Here is a 27961-nt window from a genome sequence, read left to right as displayed (position 1 = left end):
CATACATACAGTACTAGATACATTCATACAGTACTATATACATACATATATACAGTACATACATACAGTACTAGATACATACATACAGTACATACATACAGTACTAGATACATACATCCAGTACATACATACAGTACTAGATACATACATACAGTACATACAGTACTAGATAAATACATAAAGTACATTCATACAGTACTAGATACATACATACAGTACTAGATACATAAATACAGTACTAGATACATACATACAGTACATACATACAGTACTAGATACATACATACAGTACATACATACAGTACTAGATGCATACATACATAAAGTACATACATACAGTACTAAATACATACATACAGTACTAGATGCATACATACAGTACATACATACAGTACTAGATACATACATACATACATAAAGTACATACATACAGTACTAGATACATACATACAGTACTAGATACATACATACAGTATATACATACAGTACTAGATACATACATAAAGTACATACATACAGTACTAGATACATACACACAGTACATACATACAGTAATAGATACATACATACATACATACATACAGTACATACATACAGTACTAGATACATACATATAGTACATACATACAGTACTAGATACATACATACAGTACTAAGGCAATTTATTGTGTTTTAAACAACAACAACAGGGAGTCAGTGCTCAGGCACGACACATTCGTAGGAATAAAATCATTACAATATAATGATCTGAAATGCCTTTTGGGTTGTTTGGGGTACACACTTCACTATTCAAATGCTCCCTGACTGTATCACTGAAATGAACAAACCTGAAGATGAGTGCTCATTATGAGGAATCCCAGTCAGCTCTTATGTTGGCATGATATGCTGAGGGTATGTGAGATCCCCAGATAAGATACACTGACAAATTCACTCATTCAAACAGTCCAGCCACAGCCAATAGACACAAACTGTTTACCCAGCCCCATACCAACACTATCTATCAGGGTTGGGAGGATGGTAACCTCACAGATGAGTGGAGGCAGAGATGAGGGGAGGGATGATGTTAATGATAAAGAGATAGGAGGATGAGGGAAGGGAATAGAAGGATAAATGATCTAGTGCTGCTTCAGCCGGAGGGGGACAGCCGGAGAGGGACAGAGAGAGAGAGAGAGAGAGAGAGAGAGAGAGAGAGAGAGAGGGGGAGAGAGAGAGAGAGAGAGAGAGAGTGGTGGAAAATGAAGTGAAAAAAGAGATGTTCAGAGAGATTTGGAGAGAGACAGATTGCCAGAACGATCAATTACTGCATCAAAGGTATGTTGGATGGGGCAGAGGGAGAGACGGATGGAGATGGAGAGCAGAGAGGGGGAGATCAAATGGGTCTCAGAAATGGTTTGAAACAAACCGACACGCAGAACCCAAAACGACTTCACATCCCGCTTTTAAGTGTCGCCGCCCATTATGCAATTTAGAATTTCTCTCTCTTCTTCCTCTCTCTTCTTCCTCTCTCTTCTTCCTCTCTCTCTTCCTCTCTCTTTGACAGCAATTCAAATGCTTGCAAGAGAAAAGTATGAGAAAGAAATTGGATTGAAAAGTCTAGCTAGCTGTCTAGACCAAGGGGAAATTGGTTTGGGACAAGAGATAAACAATTTAGCCAATGCTTTCTTTTTGGAGGTGTAAAAAGGCTACTTTGTCTGAGCGTGTAGATGGAACCTGCTCGTCCTTGGCAATTGAATTATTCCTGAACATGAGGTCTGTCAGCCTGTTGGGAGCCAATTAGTACAACAACAAAAAATGGTGATGTGGACAACTGCTTCCATACAAGCTATTCCATCCATAAAAGGATGATATTACTATGCTCTAATCTAAGATTACAGATTATAAAACTAAATCCTGTACACTGTGTATGCTAGCAAAGTTTCAGCTCTTTATTATTTCAATAGCCAATGTTTAGTTCAACAGACCTCAATGCTAGATGGAATCATTGGCTATTGAAATACAGTAGATTGCAATAAAGGTGAGGTTTTGCAAGCAGGCAGTGTGTGGTTCATTTGTTATTTTGATTCACGTTTTATATTCCTATGAACCAGTAAAATATATATATATTTTTTTACATGCGAGCGCATCACTTTTGAAGATCGAAGTCATTTAACAAACGTTACAGTCTCTCTCCTAACACTACATCTAATAAATGTATCTCATAAACACAATGTCCTGAAAAAGAGGACAATGGTGGTGTCATCAGCAGCGAGGTCAATGATTAACCTGTGTGACTGTATACTGGCGGAGACTAAACCTGAATGCTTCACAATCACCTAAACCCAGTTACATTTATTACATTTTAACTGATAATGTGGTATGTAGTATGCATGTCTTGGTGTAATTACATGCATCTACAGTGCATTCAGAAAGTATTCACACCCCTTGACTTTTTCCACATTTTGTTATGTTACAAGGTGTGATTAAAATGTATACATTTTTTGTCAATGATCTACACAAAATACTCTGCAATGTCAAGGTGAAAAAAGAATATAACAACTAAAAAAATATAGGAAAAATAAAACACTAACATTACTTGATTAGATAAGGATTCAACCCCCTGACTCAATACATGTTAGAATCACCTTTGGCAGTGATTACAGCTGCGAGTATTTCTGGGTAAGTCTCTAAGAGCCTTGCATGCCTGGATTGTACAATATTTGTGCTTCCAACATATACCTCTTACTGATAGACTGAACAGACAACTTGCATAGAGCACTTACAAAGAAAACCATTCTGACTCTGTAAATTCATCTTTTCCTGTACAAAACTCCAAAGAATACACAATAATCCAATTTGTATGCAGCGGTATACTCACATTGTTGAAGTGTGATCTAAATACTGTAGGTTATAATATGTCAATCTCTTCTCGTCTCTTCTCTAAAGCTGATAGAACCAGACTATGAAATGACAACCATCCTCTTGAGACGACATGGAGGTTTGGCATCCAAATGCCCATTAGACATGGACAGAACAAATCTATGATCCCTTCAGGGTCTATCTATCAACACAATGCTCCTCCTCTCTGTCCTCACTCTTCATCGGTATTACCAGCACAGCAGAGGGGAGAGCGAGCGAGTAGGGGACAGAGAGGAGGCATAGAGAGAGAGAGAGAGAGATCGAGAGTGAGAGCGAGAGAGAGAAAGAGAGAGAGAGAAAGAGAGAGAGAGAGAGAGAGAGAGAGAGAGAGAGAGAGAGAGAGAGAGAGAGAGAGAAAGAGAGAGAGAGAGAAAGAGAGAGAGAGAGAGAGAGAGAAAGCCATCACCTACAGAGAGATGAACCTGGAGAAGAGTCCCCTAAGCAAGCTGGTCCTGTGGCTCTGTTCACGAACACAAACAGTCTATTAATGTTCTGTATTATGTCATGTTTTGTGTGGACCACAGGAAGAGTAGCTGCTGCTTTTGCAACAGCCAATGGGGATCCTAATTAAATACCCCAAAATACCAAATACCCCACAGAGCCCCAGGACAGAAACACAATTAGACACAACTAAAACATGAGAAAACAAAAAAGAGAATTACTTGACACATTGGAAAGAATTAACTAAAAAAATAGAGCAAACTAGAATGCTAATTGACCCGTTAACAGAGAGCACACCGTGGCAGAATAACTGACCACTGTGACTGACCCAAAATTAAGGAAATCTTTGACTATGTGCATAGCCTTGCAATTGAGAAAGGTTGCCATAGGCAGACATGGCTCTCAAGAGAAGACAGGCTATGTGCTCACTGCCCACAAAATGAGGTGGAAACTGTGCTGCACTTCCTAACCTCCTGCCAAATGCATGACCATATTAGAGACACATATTTTCCTTCAGATTACACAGATCCACAAAGAATTTAAAAAATGTTTTTAACTTTGATAAACTCCCATATCTATTGGGTGAAATACCACAGTGTGCCATCACAGCAGCAAGATGTGTGACCTGTTGCCACGAGAAAAGGGCAACCAGTGAAGAACAAACACCATTGTAAATACAACCCATATTTATGTTTATTTATTTTCCCTTTTGTACTTTACCTATTTGCACATCGTTACAACACTGTATATTGACATAATTACATTTGTAATGACTTTATTCTTTGGAACTTGTGAGTGTAATATTTACTGTTTATTCATTTCACTTGCTTTGGCAATGTAAACATATGTTTCCCATGCCAATAAAACCCCTTGAATTGAATTGAGAGAAAGAGAGAGAAAGAGAGAATAGGGGAAAGAGAGTAGAGGTAGAAAGGCTTTTATTGTCTCTTTATCTATTAACAAAACCACAGGCAGCTAAACCAACCCGAGCCAGGCAGCATTTCCCCCCACCCCAACAACACCATCCTCCCGACACAGCAGCAGGACCAGCCCCCTGGCCAGGACAACCAATAAAGGCATATCTACAGGGAAGAGAAACCAGACCCCTGCTCTCTCTGCACAATTACCCCCCTAACCCTATTGTTTACTTTGTGTCCAAAAAACTCACAAACAAACTTGGTTCTATGGGAAAGCATATTCTCTCTCACTGTAATTCATTACATGTCTCTGTCAGAGGATAATCGATCCATTCATTCTCCATGATGGATTCATTAACACTGTGGGTGATGATGCTTGGGACATAATGTACATGGTTCTCCTTCTTCCTTCTCTTGTCTTCCACATGTCTTTCTTCTAAAAACCCTTCAGTCCTTGGTGGTGTCCGATTGTGTTCCATAGGTTGAGACTGGATTCTCTAAAAACATGTTTATTTTCTCTGGCAGTACTTTAGGCTAGTTTGGGGGGGTTGTTCCAGTGACTGATTGCTTCCCAGAGGAGAACTCCCCATTCGCTATACTGGTGTATCACACAGGAACGAAATTCAAGCGGCTCTGCCTTGTTTGGGGTCACCTGCTTGCCACACGAGGTCACAAGGTTAATAACCGCACCATGTTCCATCAAGGTGTGAAATGGCCACCTGGACGCTATGAGGTCATCATGGTAAACGCTCAACTTTTTATTAACCCCATCCTTCTCACGTTAAGGACCCTTTGCCTTTTTACAGTTGCAGTCCTCTGCATCCGTAGAATGTATTGTGTTTAACACCGACTGGTTTTGAGGAGCACCTGTAACGGATGTGAAACGGCTAGCTTAGTTAGCGGTGCGCGCTAAATAGCGTTTCAATCGGTGACGTCACTTGCTCTGAGACCTTGAAGTAGTAGTTCCCCTTGCTCTGCAAGGGCCGCGGCTTTTGTGGAGCGATGGGTAACGATGCTTCGAGGGTGACTGTTGTTGATGTGTGCAGAGGGTCCCTGGTTCGCGCCCGGGTATGGGCGAGGGGACGGTCTAAAGTTATACTGTTTGTTACACACCATATCAATAGAATCGGCCCATTACCTCTATAGTTTTACAGACTCTGGGTAATTCAAAGCAAACAATGTTGCTGAAAGGTTATTTATTATGGAATGTGGCAGGGGGAATGACTTGAAACAACTCAAGCCCATTTGCAATTTAAGGGAGGGGTCAATTGTGGGCAGTAAATCGGATAAGCACCTAAGAGATCTAATGGAATGCAAAGCCTAAATAAGAAAATGCATGAAAAAGCTAAATTTGCGCATAGGCTTTGGCCTAATGCAGGCCAGCTAATTCATATACGTAGCCTACTAAGAACAATAAACGATTGAACAACTGACCGTGCGTTTTTTAGGTAATACACCGTTTATACACTGGTATTACAGTGGTCAGCCTATCAAATAATAGAATAGCGTGAAGAGCAGTTAGGCCTATGTGGTTATCAGTTCTGTTGTCACTTAGAGAGGTACAATGTACTGTACTACGCTATATAAGACCTAATGCTATACATTAGGATATTTTTTATACTGCAGGGATATAATGTAGCCTAATTACAATAATCCTAACTAGCTACTTTGTACATCTGATGTACTACATCACCAATGAAGATGTGAATAGTGCAATGTAATAACTAAGTAGTTAACGTTAGTTCGTTGACTCTTGGAAAATAGAATTGATCTAATCACCAGGCCAGACAAACAAGCAATGTGGGTGCAACGTTACACCTCACTATGCGCTTCCCGAGTTCTGTGGCCCCAGTCCAAACCAGCCTTCCCCGCCTGACACCGAGACTGTTTGACGCCAATCGACACAGTGGGGCAGACAGACAAAACTGACATAAACCCACAAACACCCATTCACAGACAAACAGACATAAATACCTCATGTAACCGTGAATATAGCCTACCCACAGCAGCTCCTTAAGTGGCATGAGCGATTTAGCAATTTGCGTTTATTGACAGTGCGTACTCTTTATCAATGCATGAACGTGATGTCGTTTTTACCACTTACCTAAAAGTCACGGAGAAATGTGACACCCCTCGCAACTTCTAAATGTTTTGAATATCCCGTATGCAATGTGTGGGACGGTGACTGTCCACCAAAATATTCCACTACGGGAATAATCCAACGCTGCCTGCAGTTGTTGCGCGGCGCGTTCGACCTTTCTTCGACTGTGAAAACAACAAAGCACTCCAAAGTAGGCAACACGTTACGTCCAGAAACGTAGAAAATGTAAAGTTGTCTAGCTCACATTTGTCAAGATTAAAGTTTTGAACTGACAAGAGAACGGGAAGAGAAAACCGTTAATATCTCCGTCGCTCTCTATTCGTCTACTTCACCGAGGAAGCCTAGTTTCAGCTGCGCACACAGAGCCCTGCTCAAACCTCAGCTCACCGCGAGGCCAGCGCCAGGGGCTCATTTACATAACTGCACTGGCTGTGTCCAATCACAACAACTAGCCAGGTGCTTGTTGAATATTCTACCAGCAAACAGCCAATCAGTAGTCGCCCTGGGTGGGACCCATGGCCCGACAACAGCACTGTAAATGTGAGTAAGCCCCTGGGTATAGAGATATTTTTATTTGTTACAGGAATTGAGAGATTTGGGGAATATGAAATATAATACAGGGGAAGGAAACAGAGGTGTTTTACCTTGTTAACCCCTTGCTTGTACGGCTGTCTGGATAACTGTACCCTGGTTTTCAGCATCAACATCCTTACTTTATATGAGATATCAAAAGCAACACTTATTCTTTTCCCAAATGACACCCAGTTCCCTATACAGTGCACTCATTTTGACTGTGGGTCCTGGTCAAAGTAGTGCACTATAGGGAAAAGGGTGCCATTTGGGATGCAGACCTTCATCTGTTTTCACTTCTTTCATCCACTCATCATAGCTGTTGCCAATAGCCTACATCTATCTAGTGTTCTTTCTTTGGATTTACCCCAAAAGTAAACATTATTACAGAGTTTGCCACTTTAACTGTATAATATTACACCCCTGGGCTATAATTAGTGTGATTGAAGGTTTTGCACTAAAGCACAGTACTTTGGATCATAAGAGTTGTGAAAATGGGTCTTGGAGAGGAGATCAAAGCGCACACAGAAAGTACTGAACCTAAGAAGTGAGATAAAAGTGTTGTTCAGTATAAATGTGAAAGAGTAGAGTTTGTAAACTGAATGAAACAAGCAAACACAAACAGTATCACACTACGCAAACTCTAATGAAAATAATTGGTTATTTTAAAATCAAGCCAATGAGAGTCAGACAGTGTAGTAGCCTAGGAGTTGGGTATGCTGAAGGAAAATAAGTAGAAGGAAAATGAGTAGAAGGCAAGAAGAGCGAGACGGAGAGGAAGAGTATTAGGCAGCTATGTGTCAGTACTTGCCCGTCTCTCGCTGTATGGTGCGACCAGGAGAAAAAGCTAACTTTAGCTAGCACTCTATCAGCAGTGTGGGACAATACATGTCATTAGCAAACACTGCCTGATCCAGCCCCACCTTGGATAAACAGGGGCACTGTGTGTGTGTGTGTGTGTGTGTGTGTGTGTGTGTGTGTGTATACAGTATATTGGTCAGCATGTTACCTTTACCTGATCTCAGTACGTCAACATGAAGACATGATGTGGTTTATGTCGGAGGACAAAGAGACATAAACCCTATATTCCAAACACCCATAAATCCACATAATGTATGGACACAAATAGTTTTACACGCATGCCCTCATTTCCTTTAACTCTCTCTCTCTCTCTCTCTCTCTCTCTCTCTCTCTCTCTCTCTCTCTCTCTCTCTCTCTCTCTCTCTCTCTCTCTCTCTCTCTCTCTCTCTCTCTCTCTCTCTCTCTCTCTCTCTCTCTCTCTCTCTCTCTCTCTCTCTCTCTCTCTCTCTCTCTCTCTCTCTCTCTCTCAGTCTACCCCCCTTTTCTCTCTCTCCTGTCTCTCTCTTTGTTGCCGTTTCCTTTGGTCTGCTTGCCTTGCCCTGCATATCATTAACATTCTATCACCAGCTTCCAATTCATGCTAAACCCAAGCCTGAGTCCAAAAGCCTACTCTTTTGTTTGACTGGAAACCCTAGACCAAAATCCGATTCTCTCTTTAAACCTCTTAATGGTTATATTTTAAGCTTCTCCTCCTCAAAGTCCAAGTGTTTCATATAAACCACTTTGTAAATGCTGAACTTATGAACATAGTTTTCCACCATGTTCTTTGAATCTATTTAGTCACTTCACTAACTTGATTTCTACATGTTGTCTGAATGTTTGACAGTCATCAGATATTAAATACGGTCCTTTCCTCGAGCGTATTCATACAAAAAGTTCACCATGGGGATAATAAAGTAAAAAAATATAAAAAAGAATATTCTCCCATTTCTATCAGAAGCTCTTTTTCATTCTTACTGAGAAATACTTCAGCTGCTATCCTTTGTGTATGCCATTACCTCTCCCTCTCGCTTTCACTCTCTTTCTGGGTTCTTCCCCTGACTGGCAAGGCTTTGTTGGTTGCCCGAGCAACTGCAAATAACCCTCCAAATGTTATGACCTTTTTTACCATTATTATTCTGGCCTTCTTTCCCTCTGTCTCTCTCTACTTCCTCCCTCCTTTCTGACATTATTTCTCACCATTTTACAAAATTCATTTTTTGTCCATTTGCTGTTGTTTAAAACCCACAAATGCTGCCTCTTAACCAGCCATTTTGGTGTGGTGTCACTCTCCACCCCTCGTCTTCTCTCTCCTCACTTTCTCCCTCCTCTCTCGCTACTCTGAGTGAAACCTAGTGAAGCATAAAAAGCAGGTCTGATCCTGTGAGGAATTCACTAAAGGAGGAAGGGAGGGAGGGAGGGAGGGAGGGAGGGAGGGAGGGAGGGAGGGGAGGGAGGGAGGGAGGGAGGGGGGGGAGAGAGAGAGAGAGCATGAAAGACAGAAAGAAAGAAATAGGGAGAGAGAGAGAAAGGGAGAAGAAAAGTTGAAGTTGTAGAATGGATGAGGAGTCAGTTAGAAGGAGAGGAAAACAGGAGATTGAGTAGAGAAAGAGGTGCAGAGAGACAGAGACAGAGAGAGCATAGAAAAAGGGTTTTAAAGGGGAGATTTTCTCTACGCTTCATTAATGCGCCTAACTCTGTTAGTTGAAAGATAGCCTTGAGATTTTAGAGAAGAAGTTGATTCTAAGAAATAAGTAATTTAACCTTTCGTCCCAAGTTTCTTTAAGTATTCAGTCTAGTTCTTCTGTGTTGACAGTGATGCATCGCCTGTTATTCGACTCATTCCAAATTTATGTCATCAATTTATCGCCTCTGACTTCAGCTGAAAAATGTTAATTAAAAATGAAAGTGGCTCTCTCAAAGGAATTCAAGAGGCAAGACTCACACACACATCCTTCGAACCAGCCCCTGTTCTGATATGACAGCTGTGGACTGGTGCAGGAATCTGACAACACAGATCAGTTCCAGAATGCCGAGCATTCTACCCTCTAAAATATTGTAATCTAGGTGTCTCTCTTTCTCAATGTCTCTCAGAATCCCTAGAATTTCTTAAAATCTCAATGGCTGTTGAAAGCACAGACTGTACAGTGACACTACCCCTCCCAGAGGCTGTGGGAGTTGTGGAGGTGTCAGGGGTCATTGGGTCAATGTCTGCCCCAGGGGAAGGTTCCTGAGTTGGGGTCAGGGTGTGAGGCACAGCCACTGAGGACCTCTCCTCTGGATGTTCAGTGTAAAAAATCTGCGGTGGTCAGCTCCTCTCACTCTCCTCACAGTTCTTTCTGTGACCTGACACATTCCCCTACCCAACTCAGTTTTACATTCAGTCAGTGTGTGTGTGTGTGTGTGTCAGTGTCTTAGTATGTGTTGGGTTTGTTATACAAGCTTTGTTATACAAGCAAACAAATGAGCCAGGAAACTCAGTGGCTTTAGAAGATAGATTATTCAGGGTAGACATTTAGAGTCCTAGTGGTTAAAATGGTGATTGATAGCTTGTGTACTGTAATAAAATAAAATTTTAGCAGCATACTGTCTAACTGCGAGCAAATCAATGTTTCTGTCTCCGAAGAGGTGCGACAGCCATTATGTGAAATACTCTACTCAATAATGGATACATGGATTGATCAGCGTGTATTTTACAACTATCTCAGTTATTTAATCTGTGTTTGTAGTCATTGAAAGTGATCCCACTCAAAGGTTTGTGCTGTGGAGGCCAGAGAGTTGTGTGGTGGGTTGTTACACTGTTGTGTGCTAGAGGGTGGACGTGATGTTTGTTGGTGGGGCATAGGAAAGTTTTCCAGATGACCCCTCACACAGTCACGAGGTCTCTGGGGACCCTCTCAGCTGTACCCTGCCATGGCCTGCACTTGTGTCTCCTCTTCCACCTGGGGACTGGGTTGGGGTGGTGGATGGGGGGGAAGACTTATTTTTGGTGTCAGGTTCCTTTACTCCTCTCAGAAATCCCCCGCTATCCTTCATCCACCACACACACCGACTAGTAGTACACACAAACACACACGACACATACACACCCTGCAGCAGAGGGGGACTGCTGCAGTCGCCATGGCATTTGGGCGGGCGGCTCTCCCACAACTGTCGCCCCCTGTTCAAACGGTCACTCCAACTCCTCTAGGGTAACGCTTAGTTTCCCCCCTCTAATCTCTCCCTCCCTCCCCTCTCCACTCCTGTCCTGCTCAGCCTGTGAATGAAAATGTTCCCCCTTTCTTCTCCTCTCTCTCAAGTGTCTAACTATAGTGCTTAGGGACTTCCTCTTATAGCCCCCATTGGATGTGTCCTAATTCACTTTGTCTAGTCACGGAACCATTGTCTTGTCCAATTACACCTTCTTTCATTCACTCTGTCAGTCGGGGCATTACCATCCTACTACCACTCCTCTCTCCAACACTAACACTAGCTCAGGGAAATCTCTCAACCACATACAGTGCCTTCGGAAAGTGTTCAGACCCTTTGACCTTTTCCACATTTTGTTACGTTACAGCCTTATTCTGAATTAGATTTTTTTTTTTTTAAACATCCACAGCAATCTACACACAATACCCCATAATGGCAAAAGCGAAAAACCGTTTTTTTAGACATTTTTGCAAATGTATTAAAAACAAAAAACAGAAATATCTTATTTACATAAGTATTCAGACCCTTGCTAAGAGTCTCAAAATTGAGCTCAGGTGCATCTTGTTTCCATTGATAATCCTTGAGATGTTTCTACAACTTGATTGCAGTTCACCTGTGGTAAATTAAATTGATTGGACATTATTTGGAAAGGCACACATCTGTCTATATAAGGTCCCAAAGTTGACAGTGAATGTCAGAGCAAAAAACCAAGCCATGAGATCAAAGGAATTGTCCGTAGAGCTTTAAGACAGGATTGTGTCGAGGCACAGATCTGGGGAAGGGTACTTCAACAGCATTGAAGGTCCCCAAGAACACAGTGGCCTCCATCATTCTCAAATGGAAGAAGTTTGGAACCACCAAGACTTCTCCTTCCAACAGGACAATGACCCTAATCTCACAGCCAAGACACCGTAGGAGTGGCTTTGGGATAAGTCTCTGAATGTCCTTGAGTGGCCCAGCCAGAGCCCGGAATTCAACACAATCGAACATCTCTGGAGAGACCTGAAAATAGCTGTGCAGCAACGCTCCCCATCCAACCTGACAGAACTTGACAGGATCTGCGTAGACGAATGGGAGAAACTGTCACGTCTGCTCCCGCTCTTCCCCCCTCTGGCGCTTGAGGGCGCCAGGATGTCCTGCATCACTCACTCCTAACATCCATTACGCACACCTGCCTTCCCTCGTCACGCGCATCAGCGATATTGGACTCACCTGGACTCACTCATCATCTGTTTATTACCTCCCCTATATTTGTCAGTTCCCTGCTCTGTTTTTTGTCTTTGTTTTCTTGTATGCTGACGCTGTTCCTGTCTCGTTCCATGTCCGTTCCTTATTAAATGTTTGACTCCCCATACCTGCTTCGTCTCTCCAACGTCAATTCATGTGACAGAAACTCCCCAAATACAGGGGTGCCAAGCTTGTAGTGTCATACCCAAGAAGACTCCAGGCTGTAATCGCTGCCAAAAGTGCATCAACAAAGTACTGAGTAAAGGGTCTGAATATTTATGTAAATGTGATATTTAAGGTTTTTATTTTTTATAAATTAGCAACATTTTTAAAAAAAACTGTTTTTGCTTTGTCATTAAGGGGTAGTGTGTGTAGTTTGAGGGGGAAATAACAATTGAATCCGTTTAGAATAAGGCTGTAAAGTAACAAAATGTGGAAAAAGTTAAGGGGTGTGAATACTTTCAGAATGGACTGTAGTCTCTCAAACACAGACACATACCGTCTTGTCTCTCTGTGTGCAAACATGGTTAGACTCAACAATCTAGAAGCACATATTTATGAATGAACAAATAATCAAACTTTGATTATTTGAATCAGCTGTGTAGTGCTAGGGCAAAAACCTAAACATGCGCACTCTTGCCTGCGGGTTCTACTATCACCATGGTTACTGGAGTCCTCCAATCCCCTACCGTCTGTCTCTGCTCCTCTCGCTTCTAAACTATCACTCTCCTTTTTAACGTTACACACTGACTGTTGCTGGCTAGCTCTATAGTCTCTCCCAGTGAGAGGGAATGTTGTGGCGGAGGGATTGGAGGGGTGGAGGTGGAGGGTAGACAGGGTGGGTGGGGGAGGTCCAAAGGAGTGCGAAGGAGTGCCATTGCAATGCAGTGAGAGGCGGCACTAAAAATACCTATTGACACATGGGCTCCAACTCACAAACAGGGGCACAGACAAACACACACGCCGCCTGCGGTCGATGACTGAAGGGGACCCATTCAAGCATGGACACACACTCAGAGACACATACAGTATACAGAACCTCAGACTGAAAACAAGAGGAATTACACACACAAATAACAGGAGGCTTCATGCAGCCAGACAAACATGACTATGTATGATGAGTTCAGCATCATCTACATCTCAGCCACTTTAATGACAATGAGTTTTGTAGTCCTAGAGTGATGCTCCTCACCCAAGCTAAAAGCCCTCTGTCAAACAGTGCCAACAGTTTTCACACGCAAGCGCATGTCCTTAAGGCAAACAGCTCAGCTGATATATTGTGAAAGAAATATGAAGAGAAAGTGCTATTTCTGTGTAACTTCATAAAACAGGACAGTTGGGACATGTATGGACTAGTTTACCTAACGTTGTCATAATGATACTAGATCAGTCCGCCAACTGTTGATAGTCTGATATATAGTAAAGTAGTCCCAGCAGTGTAGTAAATAGTTGCTACTTCATCATGACTTGTTTTTTCCTCACAGAGGAACTGGGGCTGGGTGTGTTTACCTGGTTAAGAGACCCTCCAGGACAATAGAGACTGAATGTTACTGAGCAGCCCAGTTTGTGACACGATATGCTTTCTCTCTCACAGAAGCTGTATGTCAATAGTAGAGCATAGTAACAGGCTTCATTGCCATGGCCTCTCCTTCGTGAAAGAACTGGACACTCCCTGTAGACCTCCACCATTTTGCTTCCCCTTACTTTGTGTTTTCAGATTAGTAAAAGTGAAGAAGAAAAGATGAGTAGAGGACGCCCATGAGATTCAGCATTTCATTATAGCACAGTCTAGTCTAAATTGGCTTCTACCCTTCATCTCAAGTCTTCTTAGTTATTTTCTGGGAGTGCTCTGTCCCTTAGCAAACCACATCCAGAGACCATAAGACATGTTTTGCACCAGCCTGGTGGGTATGATCGATTGCTATTTTTACTCACAGATCGAGCTTTTGCAGAGTGTTTCAGGGGAAAAACAAACACAAGACAGGAATAACATCATTAAGATGACAGGATAAATAATATCATGATGCACAGCAAGAGACCGACCTGAGCACCAGGTCAACCAGAACAGCAGTGACGATGGGCCCAACCCAGTAGACCCAATGGAAAGGTGGCTTCCTAGTCATCTTTCATCTCCCCGGGTGCTCTGTTTGGGCCTAGTGTGTTGCTCTAGTGAAACAAGCCTAAGACAGGGAGATCAGGACACCCAATCTGCCGGCTGAGGCTGCCCTGACCCCCACAACGACGCACCACTCGGAAGTAGGCTAGAGACAACTGCCTGGTAGTAAATCAGTCTGCCTTTGTGTGTGTGTGTGTGTGTGTGTGTGTGTGTGTGTGTGTGTGTGTGTGAGAGAGAGAGAGAGAGAGTCTGTGAGTAAATACAGCATTACAGTCTGTGAATAAGTAGTGAGTGAGTGGTTGAGTGTGCGCTTCTGTGTGTGTACAATTGTATGTGTATGTGTGTATGTGTGTGAGAGCGAGAGAGAGCGAGATACTCAATAGTCCATGACACACCTATGTATAGGTGATAAAAACCAGTCATGTGTGTGATATCATGTAGCACATACTGCACATACATACTATTAACACCACCAATGAGAACCCTGTGCACAATAGGCCAGCAGAACCTGACCAGTAACAACTCCAGACAGCAATGGTGCTGCAAGGCTTGAAAGCCCTCTAGTGACCATACAGGTGTACATGCCAGCTGGGTATTTTGATCCCACAGTTGGTGTTGTAGAAATCTTGTTCACAAGATGCTTACTCCCAATGCTAGCCTGGGGAACAAGTAAGTGCTGTAGTAATAAGGTTAACTTTGGGTGTTGGGTTTGGGCTTATGGGGTCCTCTCTATTCTGTTTCCCCAGTAAGTAGCCATAATAAGGGCCCATTATAACACCTGTACTCTCAGCTTCACACGTGTGTGTGTGTCCACTCAGGGGACAGTGTCTACCAGGCTTAACATCGTTTCTGTGGTTTGTTAATTTTCCGCCTCTCATTCGAAACCTATTCATTACCATCTGGTCTCACACACATTAGGCTAGTTGAGGGGGCACATGGAGAGGGAGTTTGTGCCAGGGTAGGAAGTGTGAATGTGTATGTCGATGTCTGTAATTGTCAGTGTGTGTGTGTGTGTGTGTGTGTCAGGATAGGAAGGGAAAGGGGGTTAAGGCACTGATTACATCATGAGAAAAGAGTTCCACAGTGAGCCTCCCTGAAAAGCTGAACTGTAACTCAAACCACATGGGCATTACTGGCGCGACCAACACATACTGCTGGCAGTAAAATCTTTTGACACACCAGAATTTAATTAACAGTTTTTATATTTATGGTGTCATGCACTAGTAAATCTCAAGGCTGCTTTTCTATGTGACGGTATAATTGCTACCATACAGGTTGATCCCTGGAAATCAGGCGGTGAAAAGTTTTGGAAACCATTCCAGATCATCTGTGGTATTAACCCACTGGAGGGAAGGAAATGAACAGTGATGAAATAGATAACTAATGCACTCAGTATGTATAGTGCACTACTATATAGGGAATAGGGTACCATTTGGAGAGAGACGGTATGGGCGTCTATGATGAGAGTGTGGAGGATGATTCAGAAGATGACTGTCTGCTTCAACATGAGGGCCTACATAGGGTCCCACAGCTGGTGGCTGAATTTGGCCCGGGGGTGGCTTATTTGGCCCCCCAAGTTCTCAGAATTATTTTTGTTTTATTTTTTTATCGTTGAACCTAAAGGATTGTAAAAACACCAGGAAATCAGCTCCAAGTGATTTACATTTTTGGAAGTCTGTTCCCCAGTATTCCCACGCGTAATAGAAAGATACATGTGTGATCGTATACAACTGTAAGCAAGGTTTGAAATGATGTTTTAGTGAAATATATGTTTGGGCTTCTTAGGGTCAATTTGTCGCCTACAAATGATTTGTAATTATTTGAAAATCATCCTGCGGCTGAATTAAATTGGTAATCCTTGCAATAACACGTAATGTTGAGTAAGGACAATTTATAATCTATTTCCTCTGAGATTAATATAAATATACATCGTAAAGACGATCTGACCATTGACAATTTGGACAATTAGAGAGTGCATGAGTCAGGACGTGTTACCACACATTCTATACCGAATCCCGATGGTGTAATATCATGGTACAATAATACACTATGTAAAGTATGTGGACTATGTAAACACACACACACACACACAAAGGCAGTTTCAAGGACAGCTTTTTTCCATCTACGTAACATTGCAAAAATAAGAAACTTTCTGTCCAAAAATGATGCAGAAAAATTCATCCATGCTTTTGTCACTTCTAGGTTAGACTACTGCAATGCTCTACTTTCCTGCTACCCGGATAAAGCACTAAATAAACTTCAGTTAGTGCTAAATACAGCTGCTAGAATCCTGACTAGAACCAAAAAATGTGATCATATTACTCCAGTGCTAGCCTCCCTACACTGCCTTCCTGTCAAGGCAAGGGCTGATTTCAAGGTTTTACTGCTAACCTTTTTTTAAAAGGTCAGTTTTAAGTCAGTTAAGAACAAATTCTTATTTTCAATGATGGCCTAGGAACAGTGGGTTCAGGGGCAGAACGACAGATTTGTACCTTGTCAGCTCAGGGGACCTTCCGGTTACTAGTCCAACGCTCTAACCACTAGGCTACCCTGCCATCTACAAAGCATTACATGGGCTTGCTCCTACCTAGCTCTCTGATTTGGTCCTGCCGTACATACGTATGCTACGGTCACAAGACGCAGGCCTCCTAATTGTCCCTAGAATTTCTAAGCAAACAGCTGGAGGCAGGGCTTTCTCCTATAGAGCTCCATTTTTATGGAATGGTCTGCCTACCCATGTGAGAGACGCAAACTCGGTCTCAACCTTTAAGTCTTTACTGAAGACTCATCTCTTCAGTGGGTCATATGATTGAGTGTAGTCTGGCCCAGGAGTGTGAAGGTGAACGGAAAGGCTCTGGAGCAACGAACCGCCCTTGCCGTCTCTGCCTGGCCGGTTCCCCTCTTTAAACTGGGATTCTCTGCCTCTAACCATATTACAGGGGCTGAGTCACTGGCTTACTAGGGCTCTTTCATACCGTCCCTAGGAGGGGTGCGTCACTTGAGTGGGTTGAGTCACTGATGTGATCTTCCTGTCTGGGTTGATGTCCCCCCTTTGGTTGTGCCGTGGCGGAGATCTTTGTGGGCTATACTTGGCCTTGTCTCAGGATGGTAAGTTGGTGGTTGAAGATATCCCTCTAGTGGTGTGGGGGCTGTGCTTTGGCAAAGTGGGTGGGGTTATATCCTTCCTGTTTGGCCCTGTCCGGGGGTGTCATCGGATGGGGCCACAGTGTCTCCTGACCCCTCCTGTCTCAGCCTCCAGTATTTATGCTGCAGTAGTTTGTGTCGGGGGCTAGGGTCAGTTTGTTATATCTGGAGTACTTCTCCTGTCCTATCCGGTGTCCTGTGTGAATTTAATCATGCTCTCTCTAATTCTCTATTTCTCTCTTTCTTTCTCTCTCTCTCTCTCTCTCGGAGGACCTGAGCCCTAGGACCATGCCTCAGGACTACCTGACATGATGACTCTTTGCTGTCCCCAGTCCACCTGGCCGTGCTGCTGCTCCAGTTTCAACTGTTCTGCCTGTGATTATTATTATTTGACCATGCTGATCATTTATGAACATTTGAACATCTTGGCCATGTTCTGTTTTAATCTCCGCCCGGCAAAGCCAGAAGAGGACTGGCCACTGCACAGAGCCTGGATCCTCTCTAGGTTTCTTCCTAGGTTTTGGCCTTTCTAGGGAGTTTTTCCTAGCCACCGTGCTTCTACACCTGCATTGCTTGCTGTTTGGGGTTTTAGGCTGGGTTTCTGTACAGCACTTTGAGATATCAGCTGATGTACGAAGGGCTATATAAATATAAATACATTTGATTTGATATGAAAAGTATGTGGACACTTGCTTGTCGAACATCTTATTCCAATATAATGGGCATTAAAATGGAGTTAGTCTCCCCTTTGCTGCCACAGCAGCCTCCACTCTTCTGGGAAGGCTTTCCACTAGATGTGGGAACATTGCTGCGGGGACTTGCTTCCATTCAGTCACAAGAGCATTAGTGAGGTTGGGCACTGATGTTGGGTGATTAGGCCTGGCTCGCAGTCGGCGTTCCAATTCATCCCAAAAGTGTTCAATGGAGTTGAGGTCAGGGCTCTGTGCAGGCCAGTCAAGTTCTTCCACGCCGATCTCGACAAACCATTTCTGTATGGACCTTGCTTTGTGCACAGGGGCATTGTCATGCTGAAACAGGAAAGGGCCTTCCCCAAACTGTTGCCACAAAGTTAGCACAGAATCGTCTACAATGTCATTGTAAACTGTAGCGTTAAGATTTTCCATTAAAATCAGCCCCAGACCATTATTCCTCCTCCACCAAACTTTAGTTGGCATTACTCACTCCAGAGAACATGTTTCCACTGCTCCAGAGTCCAATGGGAGCAAGCTTTACACCACTCCAGCCGACGCATGGTAATCTTAGACTTGTGTGCAGCTGCTCGCCATGGAAACCTATTTCATGAAGCTCCGACTAACAGTTATTGTGCTAATGTTGCTCCCAGAGGCAGTTTGGAACTCGGTAGTGAGTGTTGCCACCGAGGACAGACCATTTTTACCCACTACACGCTTCAGCACTCTGCGGTCCCGTTCTGTGAGCTTGTGTGGCCTATCACTTCGCTGCTGAGCCTTTATTGCTCCTAGATGTTTCCACTTCATAATAACAGCACATACAGTTGTCCGGGGCAGTTCTAGCAAGGCAGAAATTTGACAAACTGACTTGTTGAAAAGGTAGTAAGTATCCTAGTGTACTTGTTTTATGTGCCAGTATCTTAAAAGGGCAATCTGAGATTCAAACAACAAAGCATCCCACCACTTTTTTGATTAACAGTTGAGGGATGGGGTAAAACAGCTGAAATAATCTCATTAGGCATTTATACATTATATTCATCAAGAATCAATTACTATTAATAATTTACCTAAAAGTCCAAAAATTGCACAATTGGCATAGCGTCGTCCGGGTTAGGGAGGGTTTGGCCTTGTCTCATCGCGCACCAGCAACTCCTGTGGCGGGCCGGGCGCAGTGCACGCTAACCAAGGTTGCCAGGTGCACGGTGTTTCCTCCGTCACATTGGTGCGGCTGGCTTCCGGGTTGGATGCGCGCTGTGTTAAGAAGCAGTGCGGCTTGGTTGGGTTGTGTATCGGAGGACGCATGACTTTCAACCTTCGTCTCTCCCGAGCCCGTACGGGAGTTGTAGCGATGAGACAAGATAGTAGCTACTAACAATTGGATACCACGAAATTGGGGAGAAAAAGGGGGTAAAAATTCAAAACAAAAACAAGTCCAAAAATGTATATACACCAATCCCAGATTGCTAAAATAATCCTATATGAAGAAAGAGCATAAAAAGACAGACATACCTTGTTCCATGGATTATCTTTATTGCAGAGAGCAGTCCAGTTCATTGTCATACCAGGAATGAAATAAAGAATGCAACAAATACACAATCCAAACACTCACGTACAAGTCTGTTTAAATCATTCAAACAAAGAGCATTAACACATCTATCTCCATATCGGAAACCAGAGTGGTGTGTATTAGGGACAGGAGTTTTTCCTGGTCACCTGGGTAGGAAAACTCTGCTGGGTCCCTAGTTGTTGCTTAGACACACTACGGCCCAGAGTTTTTCCTGATCAGTCACACAGACAGGAAAAACGAATGGCCCTAGCGTGTATATTTCTAAGTGTGCCATTGGTGTAGACCAGAACAGTGCATGTTGTTACACGGTAACACAGCACTGTGCTGTAGTGTTCCCTCAGTAGAACAGGAACAATGAGGTACAACAGTAGGCAACAGCACACTAGAATCCAGCCCTGACAGATTGTAACATTAGAACAGAGCCATAGAGAGATAGAGATGGAAGTTTAACCAACATTAATGTTGTTCCATTCTTCCAGTATTTAGACTCTCGTCCTAAATTCTTGCTACTCAGCTGGTTTGCATAGCTGGCATAATTTAGGATCATTAACAGGACCATTACTGTATTGGTCAATATTGGCTGCTATGGAACCATGTGATACTATCTCAGAACATCAGAGTGCTTTTTGGTGGCCAAACTCTCTCTCAAGTGAGTCATGATACAGTGCTACACGTGAGTGGCTCTCTGTAACAGCAGTTTTCTTCTGTAGTAGTTCAAACACTACATGTATAGTCCACAACAACAGGTCGTTAAACTCAATCAGATGTTTTCCAGCCTGGTCCTGGGGACCCACAAGGTGTGTAGGCTTTTGTTTCAGTCCAATACTGAGTCTCCTGCACCAGGATTGAAGAACACTGCCCCTAGTAGACTCTAAAATATAACACTGAATTGGTTAGAACCATATAAAATGCAGTCTAATGAGCTTATCTGACCTTTGGCATCTCAGCTGTGAGGCCACTTATCAATAAACAGATTGAAAACCAATCAATGATTAATACACCACAATGCCCCTACCAGCTTTAAGGGAAATAATAATAGTAAAATCCTACATACAGGAAAATGATAAAAACCAAACCAAATGTAATCCTACAATAGTTTAGACAGGCAGGCCAATTCTGATCTTTCCTTCACCAATTGGCCTTTTGACCAATCAGCTGTGATAAAGATAGGATGTGATTAGTCAAAAGAACAATTAGTAGAAAAAAGATCAGAATTGGGCTGCCTGTCTAAATGCAGTCAAAGTACAGCTGCATGGGTGAACAAGCAGAGCAGAGGCACAGCATGGAGAAATGAACATGTTTATACAATATCAGAGTGCTTTTAGTAACCTCTGGGAGAGGGAGGGGTTGGGGAGAGAGAGAGTAGAGGAAAGAAGAGTTGAGTCAGAATGTTAAAGGAATGCAAGTCAAGGAAAGGAAAATGGAATGAAGGTGCAGTGAGTGTAGAGGGAGAGATCAAGCACTTTGTATTTTTAATTCATTCTTTCTCCCCTTGTCCCTCACTCGCACTCGTTTTCCCGGAGGACATCGAACATGTTGACTGTGAGGCTGGTTGGCCCCTTCCTCTCCTTCACTGCCAGGTGTCCAAACCCTTCATCTTCATCATCACCATCCTCATCATCATCAGCATCCCTATCCCTCTCCTCCTCCTCCGGCTCAGAGCTGGACTCTCCCTCCTCCTCCTCATCCCTCTCTCCTGCCCCCTCCTCTTCCCTCCGTCCCTGTAGAGCGATGATCTCTGCCAGGTCTGGGTGGGACTCCCACTGCTCTGTGTAGCGCAAATCCATTAGTTGAATAATGAATCAATCAATCAAAAACACTTTTCTTCATGTTTTTTTGTACAAAGCCCCAGTCATCAGTTTAAAAGGACAGAAGCCAGATGAACATGAACATAGATCCCCTGCTGGGATTTGACCTTCCCCTGCATGTCTGTCTGCCCTTTTAAATATGAGTCTCTGGTTGTCTGTACAGTAGTGATATAGTGATATGCCTGATGCCTCACTGTTTGTCATGACCGGTCTATGACCTCTCTGATCATTGTATGACCGGTCTATGACCTCTCTGATCGTTGTATGACCTGTGTACTGACCTCTCTGATCGTTGTATGACCTGTGTACTGACCTCTCTGATCGTTGTATGACCTGTATACTGACCTCTCTGATCGTTGTATGACCTGTATACTGACCTCTCTGATCGTTGTATGACCTGTATACTGACCTCTCTGATCGTTGTATGACCTGTATACTGACCTCTCTGATCGTTGTATGACCTGTGTACTGACCTCTCTGATCGTTGTATGACCTGTATACTGACCTCTCTGATCGTTGTATGACCTGTATACTGACCTCTCTGATCGTTGTATGACCTGTGTACTGACCTCTCTGATCGTTGTATGACCTGTATACTGACCTCTCTGATCGTTGTATGACCTGTGTACTGACCTCTCTGATCGTTGTATGACCTGTGTACTGACCTCTCTGATCGTTGTATGACCTGTGTACTGACCTCTCTGATCGTTGTATGCAGGTGGTCTGAGGCACAGACACAGCCTCCCGTCAACGGCCAGCCGCAGCAGACTGTTAGCTGCCCGATACACGTCGTTACGAGCTGCCTTCGCTGTCTTATAACCCCTCCTCTCTGCCCAGGCTGTGAGACAGACAGGGAGAAAGAGAGAGACGAGGGAAGAGAGAGAACAAGAAAGAGACGTAGGGAGAGAAAACAAAAATCGATAAATTGTTGTTGTATTATAATTTTAACTGTTCCTGAGAATTTCCCAAATGTCTCCCTGACATCCAGAAAAGAGGGTGTGTTTCAACAGTTTAGAACCGGACCAGAGGTTCTAGAATCCAGAGAAGAGGGCGTATTTCAACAGTTTAGAACCGGACCAGAGGTTCTAGAATCCAGAGAAGAGGGCGTATTTCAACAGTTTAGAACCGGACCAGAGGTTCTAGAGCCAGACTGGAGGTGGTCATTACCCTCACACACGTCCCAGGCTGTCCAGCTGTGCTCGGGTCCCTGCTCCCTCTCCTTCTCCCCCCCCTTGGGTGCATGCTGTGGGCCCTCCACGCTGGGGTGCCGGAGCTTGAGCACCGACAGGAAGGGGGTCCGCTCACACAGATAACCCACAGAACTGTAGGGCTCCTGCAGCTGAGACACTGGGTAGATACCAGCTAGGATCTAGGGAGAAAGGGGCAGAGAAGAGGAGGGTGAGAGGGGGAGATGGAGGAAGAGGCGTAGATACAAAAGAATGGAGGAAAAGTGTTTAGAAAGAGTAAAGCATGATGAGAAAGAGAGGTAGGAAAAAAAAGTAGAGAAAAAGTTTGAAAAGGGTTGACGGGTAATGATACACAAAGCTCTCCGCAGTAGTTGAGACTTAAACGTGGTACGGATTGGTACAGTGGTACAGCCTTCAAAATGGCCAGAGGGAATATAATTTATTATTCTATTCTCCAAGACAATTCCTTCACAGGCTGTCACCAAAAAGTGATTAGACCTGGGATTCTAAGGGAATGGGAGGACATAGTACACACACAAACATACACACTTACACCCTACCCACGCCCTCCTCTCAGATACCTGTAGTTGTTTGTTGACTAGTGAAGGGAAGACCAGTCCAGGGCAGTCACACAGTTTGACCGTGGGTGTGAGGTAGTAGGTCTGGAAGTATTTGGTGTGGCCGGGGGTTCGAGACACACTCACCACCTTCCTACCTACCAGACTGTTCAATACCGATGACTTCCCCACGTTAGGGAAGCCTAGGGAGGGAGGGAGAGAGGGACATTATACATATATTCATATTCCCTTTGTAGTAGACATTTCAGAATGCCAGAAGGGGCTGGTGGGGGAACAAAGCTTTGAGGTACACAAGCATAACTTAATTTATCAAGTTACTAATCAGTGACAACAGATTACTGATTGGGAGGTAGGAAAGCAAGCTTCCAACATGGCTGCTCACCTATACAGCCCAGCGTGAGTACCCCATCTTTATACAGCTCCTGGGAGGGGCTGCTCATCTCCATGGCAACATCACTCTGGTGCTCCACTAGCACAGAGTCCGCCCCCTCCTCTGACTGCTCTCCCTCTGGTCCCATAGCAACCGCATCTCTCTGGATCTTCTTCTCCCAGCTGGACAAGTCCACTACAAGGGGGTGGGGGGTAACAATGGTGAACACTCCCTACAGCCACTCATTCTGCACACTTCTGGAAAAAAGTGGAGAATCGGGAAGCAGCCTTACTTGTCTTCAGCCTATTTTAAGACTACTTCCATTCAGTGTTGGTTCTTCTATGATATACCCTTACAACCCTGCACCCACAGATCTTTGTATGAAGACATCAATCCTTCATTCAACAGCAATTAGCTATGCTATGGAAAGTACCTGGCCAAAGCATTAAGTAATTACAGACTTGCATGGTTAGCAATACATGTGTGAAATAGGTACTAAGCCACCCAGGTGGGTGTGTCCCTTTCACCTTTTCCTGCTGTGATTTCCTGACACGCCTTCAGGATGTGGGTGGGGCCTCCAGCATGTCCCCACCCACATGTACCCTTTTTCCTCATCCTCTTCTTCTGAAGCACTAGAGTCACAGAGACAGATACAGACAGTGAAAAGGTTCATCTGGTGATCACCAATCAGCTCTCATTATTCTCCCTCGTCTTGTGTGGCACTTTCGCTCCAGTACAACCACCCTCACTCCCACCCACCTGTGCTGTATGGCTGGCCGGGGTGTGATGTGAAACAGACACAGTGGAGGTGGGGGAACTGTGTCTGGAGGTAGTGTGTCCAGGCCAGCACCAGGGGAGGGGGACACAGGTCAGCTTTGTTCAGCACCACCACCACCTGCTTCTGCAGCTCCCCAGTGATGTAGTGGTACAGCGCTGGGGGAAACTGCAGCACCTGCATGGGAGGGACACACCAGGAACACATTCATTAAGACATGCATGCTCGGTCTGGCAAACGACTTATAGACTGGTACTGACCATGTATAACTTACTCTGTCTGTGGCTCCACCTGGTGGATACTCTATGTATGCAATTCACCATATGGTTCAACGCATAATGAATGACACCATAATAGTGACTATTAATTACATTATCATGGTGACAGTACTAAGTTGATATTGATACTATGGTACATGACTAGCAGCAGATAATGACAGTAGGAGGAGTTTAAAAGAGATGATCCACCGGGTGCCTGATGTCCACGATGAGCAGGATCACATCGGACATCTCCAACACTCTCCACAACTGTCTCCATGTCTGAGAGAAAGAGGGGGAGAGATGAAGAGGGGGAGTATAAAGTGTTAAGTTATATGAAGAGTATATAGGTTTTACCTACCCTAGGTTTTGCTCAGTGTCAGAGAAAAAGGTGGTTTTTAAAACAATTCATTCAAGATTATGGAATATTGTAGAATTAATAGCTCTTTATTTATCCATCAAAATGGACCTTTCTGCTGACACAATACGCCCCCCGTAACTAACCGGTCACTAACCTCAAGGCTACCACCTCCCTGAAGAGCATTTATAAAGGGTGTATAAAGGGTTCTGAATATATCGTTTCCTCACCTCCAGGTTGTGCTCAAAGTGGCTGAGGGATCCAGGTGGGTTTCTGGAGTGCAGGTCATTCAGATATTCCCGGTATGACTTCTCTTCTTTCCTCAGCAGCTCCTCACGAGTCATCCCATAGTTCCACGGAGGTCGCCGCGGAAACTCAAGACCTGAGATTGGAGGTCAGATACGTCAAGCATTGACACAAAGTGAAAAGACCATGTCAAAACTCCCACTAGAGTGGGTCTTTATTTAACAACATTGAGAGGCTCAGGGTACAGGTCACGTACCAAATCACACCCTATAGTGTACTACTTCGACCAGAGCACATATAGCTTAGGTCAAAATGAGTGTACTAAATAAGGAATAGGGTGCCATTTGAGACCTTTATTTAACAGCATTAAGAGGTTGTTGTGAGGCTCAGGGTCAAGGAGCGCTGACCTTTCTCTGTGGGGTAGATGTCACTGATGTCAACCTCCAGGTCTTTGTCTAACATCTGGTCCAGAACCTTCTCTCTGGCAAGCTTCTTCCTCCTCTCCACCTCCTCTCTGCTCTCCTTCTCAAAGTGCAGACGGAACCTGAATGGACAGAGAGATGAGTATAGCTGTGTGTAGAAGGGGGAAATTGGGCAGGGCGAGTGTGTGAAGGACACAAAAGCATCTGTGTGCAGAGTCATGAATATCAGGTGTGTGTGACGTGGGTGTTTGTTCTGACAACAGCAGTTTTTGTAATTTACCATTGACCTCTGTCAAAGTTGTTTGCTCATGGTTCAGGATTCCTACAGTAACATGTTCTCATTTCATTATTTTGTCTCTTTTGGCCTCTTACTTTTAATATCTATAGACATAGCTCTAATGAATCTTTCCATTAACCCTTTTGTTCAAGCCCAGCAATAACACACCCGTCTTTGTGTTTGGTTTCATAGCAGGTGAAGTACAGTATTACATTAGCGCTGGTTCCGGGTGTTACGTGTGGCTTGCTCTGCGTCTACATCAGTAAGCCACGTGTGATCCCCTGGACCAGAGCTAAGTATTACCTATGCTAATGTATTGGTAACTCACCTATTGGGATCGTATCTGCCCTCCCTGATGCCGGGCTGCTGGTTTATCCTCCTGACATCTGTGGTTTCGCTATCTGAGGTGTCCGACTGTCTCTCCCTGTCCATCCCCCGCTCCACACTGGCATTACGGCTGCTGGGCCCTGAGCCTGGCTCACCTGAGGCAGAGAGGTCATCATAATCAGAGAGTTACATTGAACCCTTCCCAAATGGCACCATATTCCCTATATTAGGGCACAACTTTTTGTTGTGCACTATATATAGGGGATAGGGCACTATTTGGGACACAAACACACAGAGGACAGAATAAAACTAGCCTCTATGTCAGCACTTGGTACCAAACAAAGACCACATTCCACAACGTTCTACTTTAGAATCGAGGGCATATACTTTTACATATATGCTATCTACATTGCATAAGACATAGCTATCTATACATTTAGTAATCGTCTCAATACTAACCTTATGTAATAAATCGACAGTGGATGTTTTCATAATAAATATATTTTCATTACTAGCTGTAGAGTGTAGGTATGTGATCTCCAACACCTTTTGTTATACCCTCAATTTGGGATAGCTTAGCTATCCTATTACATAATTTGATAGCGAGTCTGCGCAGTAGAGCTTACACAAAGTGAAAACAATACCAGTGTAGTACAGTGATGCTGATTTCTGTGCATCAATACTTTCCCACTTCAGCCCCATCAATGACAATGAATGACGCCAGCAATACAATTGAGCGATAAGGTCACACACATTGCTAGCTCTGTAACGTCGTCACCTCCAAGGTACTAGCTAGCAAGCAAGGTAGCTAACGTTTGCTAGAAAGACCCAAATACATAAGATATGCATGTTATGGCAAAAAATAACGACGTCCCTATTCTTTAAGTGTAGCTAATTCATACAAATATATCGGGCAACTTGACATAGCTGTCTGCTTTCAGGAGCAACAGCACTAACTAGCCAAGTTACTCAACTCTCCGCGTAACGTTACAAGTTAGTAAAATGAAAAGCTATGCTAGCTAACGTTAGAAAGTGTGCGTGCCGAAAATGCTGTCATTGCAGCTCACGTTACCTCTCTTTCTTTCCCGTTTCACTTGCATCTGTTTCTTCTTCTGTTTGGTGCTGAATGGCTTTTTCCGAGGCATGTTTGAATGAAAAATGACAGTTTCGTAGTGTGGGTTTGTGTTAGCTAAGGCAGAAATACAGTAACGTCGTTATTTACTATCATGAAGTTTCTCGACTCCTACACTTTTCACCCACCCGACGCCATCCGGCACTGCAGAAAAAATGTTGACTAAGTTGAAAAACCATTCAATGGTAAAACATATTATAGTTTATATTTACTTATTTTTTAAACAAAATGTTATGCTTTTGAATCATTGTCTGACAAGACATGGCAAGTTAATATTGATAGGAAAAAAACATTTAAAGAATGGTATAGTAAACCTCCGATTCAACTATTATTACTCACGCTAATGTTGTTCACGACACACGCGTTATTTGCGTGACACACTACAGCAGATCAATGAATCAAGCGTTTACTTGACACAGGCAATCAACACTGCCAAGTCCTTACATGCATTAGGGCAAATTTACGTCTACAGCTGTCACATTCAAATGTGACATTCAAACTAAAGCTCTGTGGTTATAATAAATTAAA

At 43.6% G+C, this 27961-nt stretch overlaps 2 protein-coding genes across 15 annotated transcripts in view; both read right to left on the bottom strand.

Moving 5' to 3' along the window:
• LOC110503829 (epithelial discoidin domain-containing receptor 1) overlaps positions 1-6787 on the bottom strand; it is a 69136-nt gene extending 62349 nt beyond the window's left edge. For 6 of the 12 annotated variants that reach the window (XM_090227972.1, XM_090227998.1, XM_090228014.1 and 3 more), the window contains exon 1: positions 6358-6787. Coding sequence is in view for 6 of the 12 variants with exons in the window: in XM_090228013.1 (XP_090084139.1) it covers positions 2855-2856 (2 nt within the window). In the remaining 6 variants the exon portion in view is untranslated. Of the gene's footprint in view, positions 1-2854; positions 3113-6357 lie in introns of those variants that run through there. The other 6 variants (XM_090227963.1, XM_090227967.1, XM_090227965.1 and 3 more) reach the window with 3 other exon arrangements.
• A 12855-nt stretch (positions 6788-19642) lies between these two features.
• On the bottom strand, positions 19643-27861 carry LOC110512436 (guanine nucleotide-binding protein-like 1). Of its 3 annotated transcripts, XM_090227865.1 has the most exons (13): positions 27773-27861; positions 27374-27490; positions 26303-26456; positions 25683-25819; positions 25260-25411; positions 24882-24953; positions 24399-24591; positions 24167-24271; positions 23652-23834; positions 23273-23451; positions 22672-22873; positions 22202-22342; positions 19643-21464 (listed from the first exon to the last, which is right to left on the bottom strand). In XM_090227865.1, exons 2-13 carry the CDS (start codon positions 27444-27446, stop codon positions 21196-21198), a joined length of 1860 nt encoding a protein of 619 aa, XP_090083991.1. In that variant the 5' UTR covers positions 27447-27490; positions 27773-27861; the 3' UTR covers positions 19643-21195. The 3 variants fall into 3 exon arrangements, with proteins under 3 accessions (XP_090083991.1, XP_090084002.1, XP_090083998.1); XM_090227876.1 differs by lacking the exon at positions 27773-27861 and having other exon boundaries at positions 19643-21459; positions 27374-27589; XM_090227872.1 differs by lacking the exons at positions 27374-27490; positions 27773-27861 and adding an exon at positions 26761-27322.
• Positions 27862-27961: the final 100 nt, after the last annotated feature.

This window comes from Oncorhynchus mykiss, chromosome 3 (assembly GCF_057628025.1).
Source record: "Oncorhynchus mykiss isolate SJ-2025 chromosome 3, ASM5762802v1, whole genome shotgun sequence".
Lineage (NCBI taxonomy): Eukaryota > Metazoa > Chordata > Actinopteri > Salmoniformes > Salmonidae > Oncorhynchus > Oncorhynchus mykiss.
This window is presented reverse-complemented; position numbering and strand designations above follow the sequence as displayed.

Bases quoted from the DNA above. Each gene is read 5' to 3' on its own strand.
- LOC110512436 (XM_090227865.1), bottom strand. From the start codon at position 27,446: ATGCCTCGGAAAAAGCCATTCAGCACCAAACAGAAGAAGAAACAGATG. The intron at 25,820-26,302 runs GTGAGTTACCAA...CTGTCCATTCAG, and splicing joins GGCAGATACGATCCCAATAG to GTTCCGTCTGCACTTTGAGA. The intron at 22,343-22,671 runs GTAATGACCACC...TCTGTCTCACAG, and splicing joins AGCCTGGGACGTGTGTGAGG to CCTGGGCAGAGAGGAGGGGT.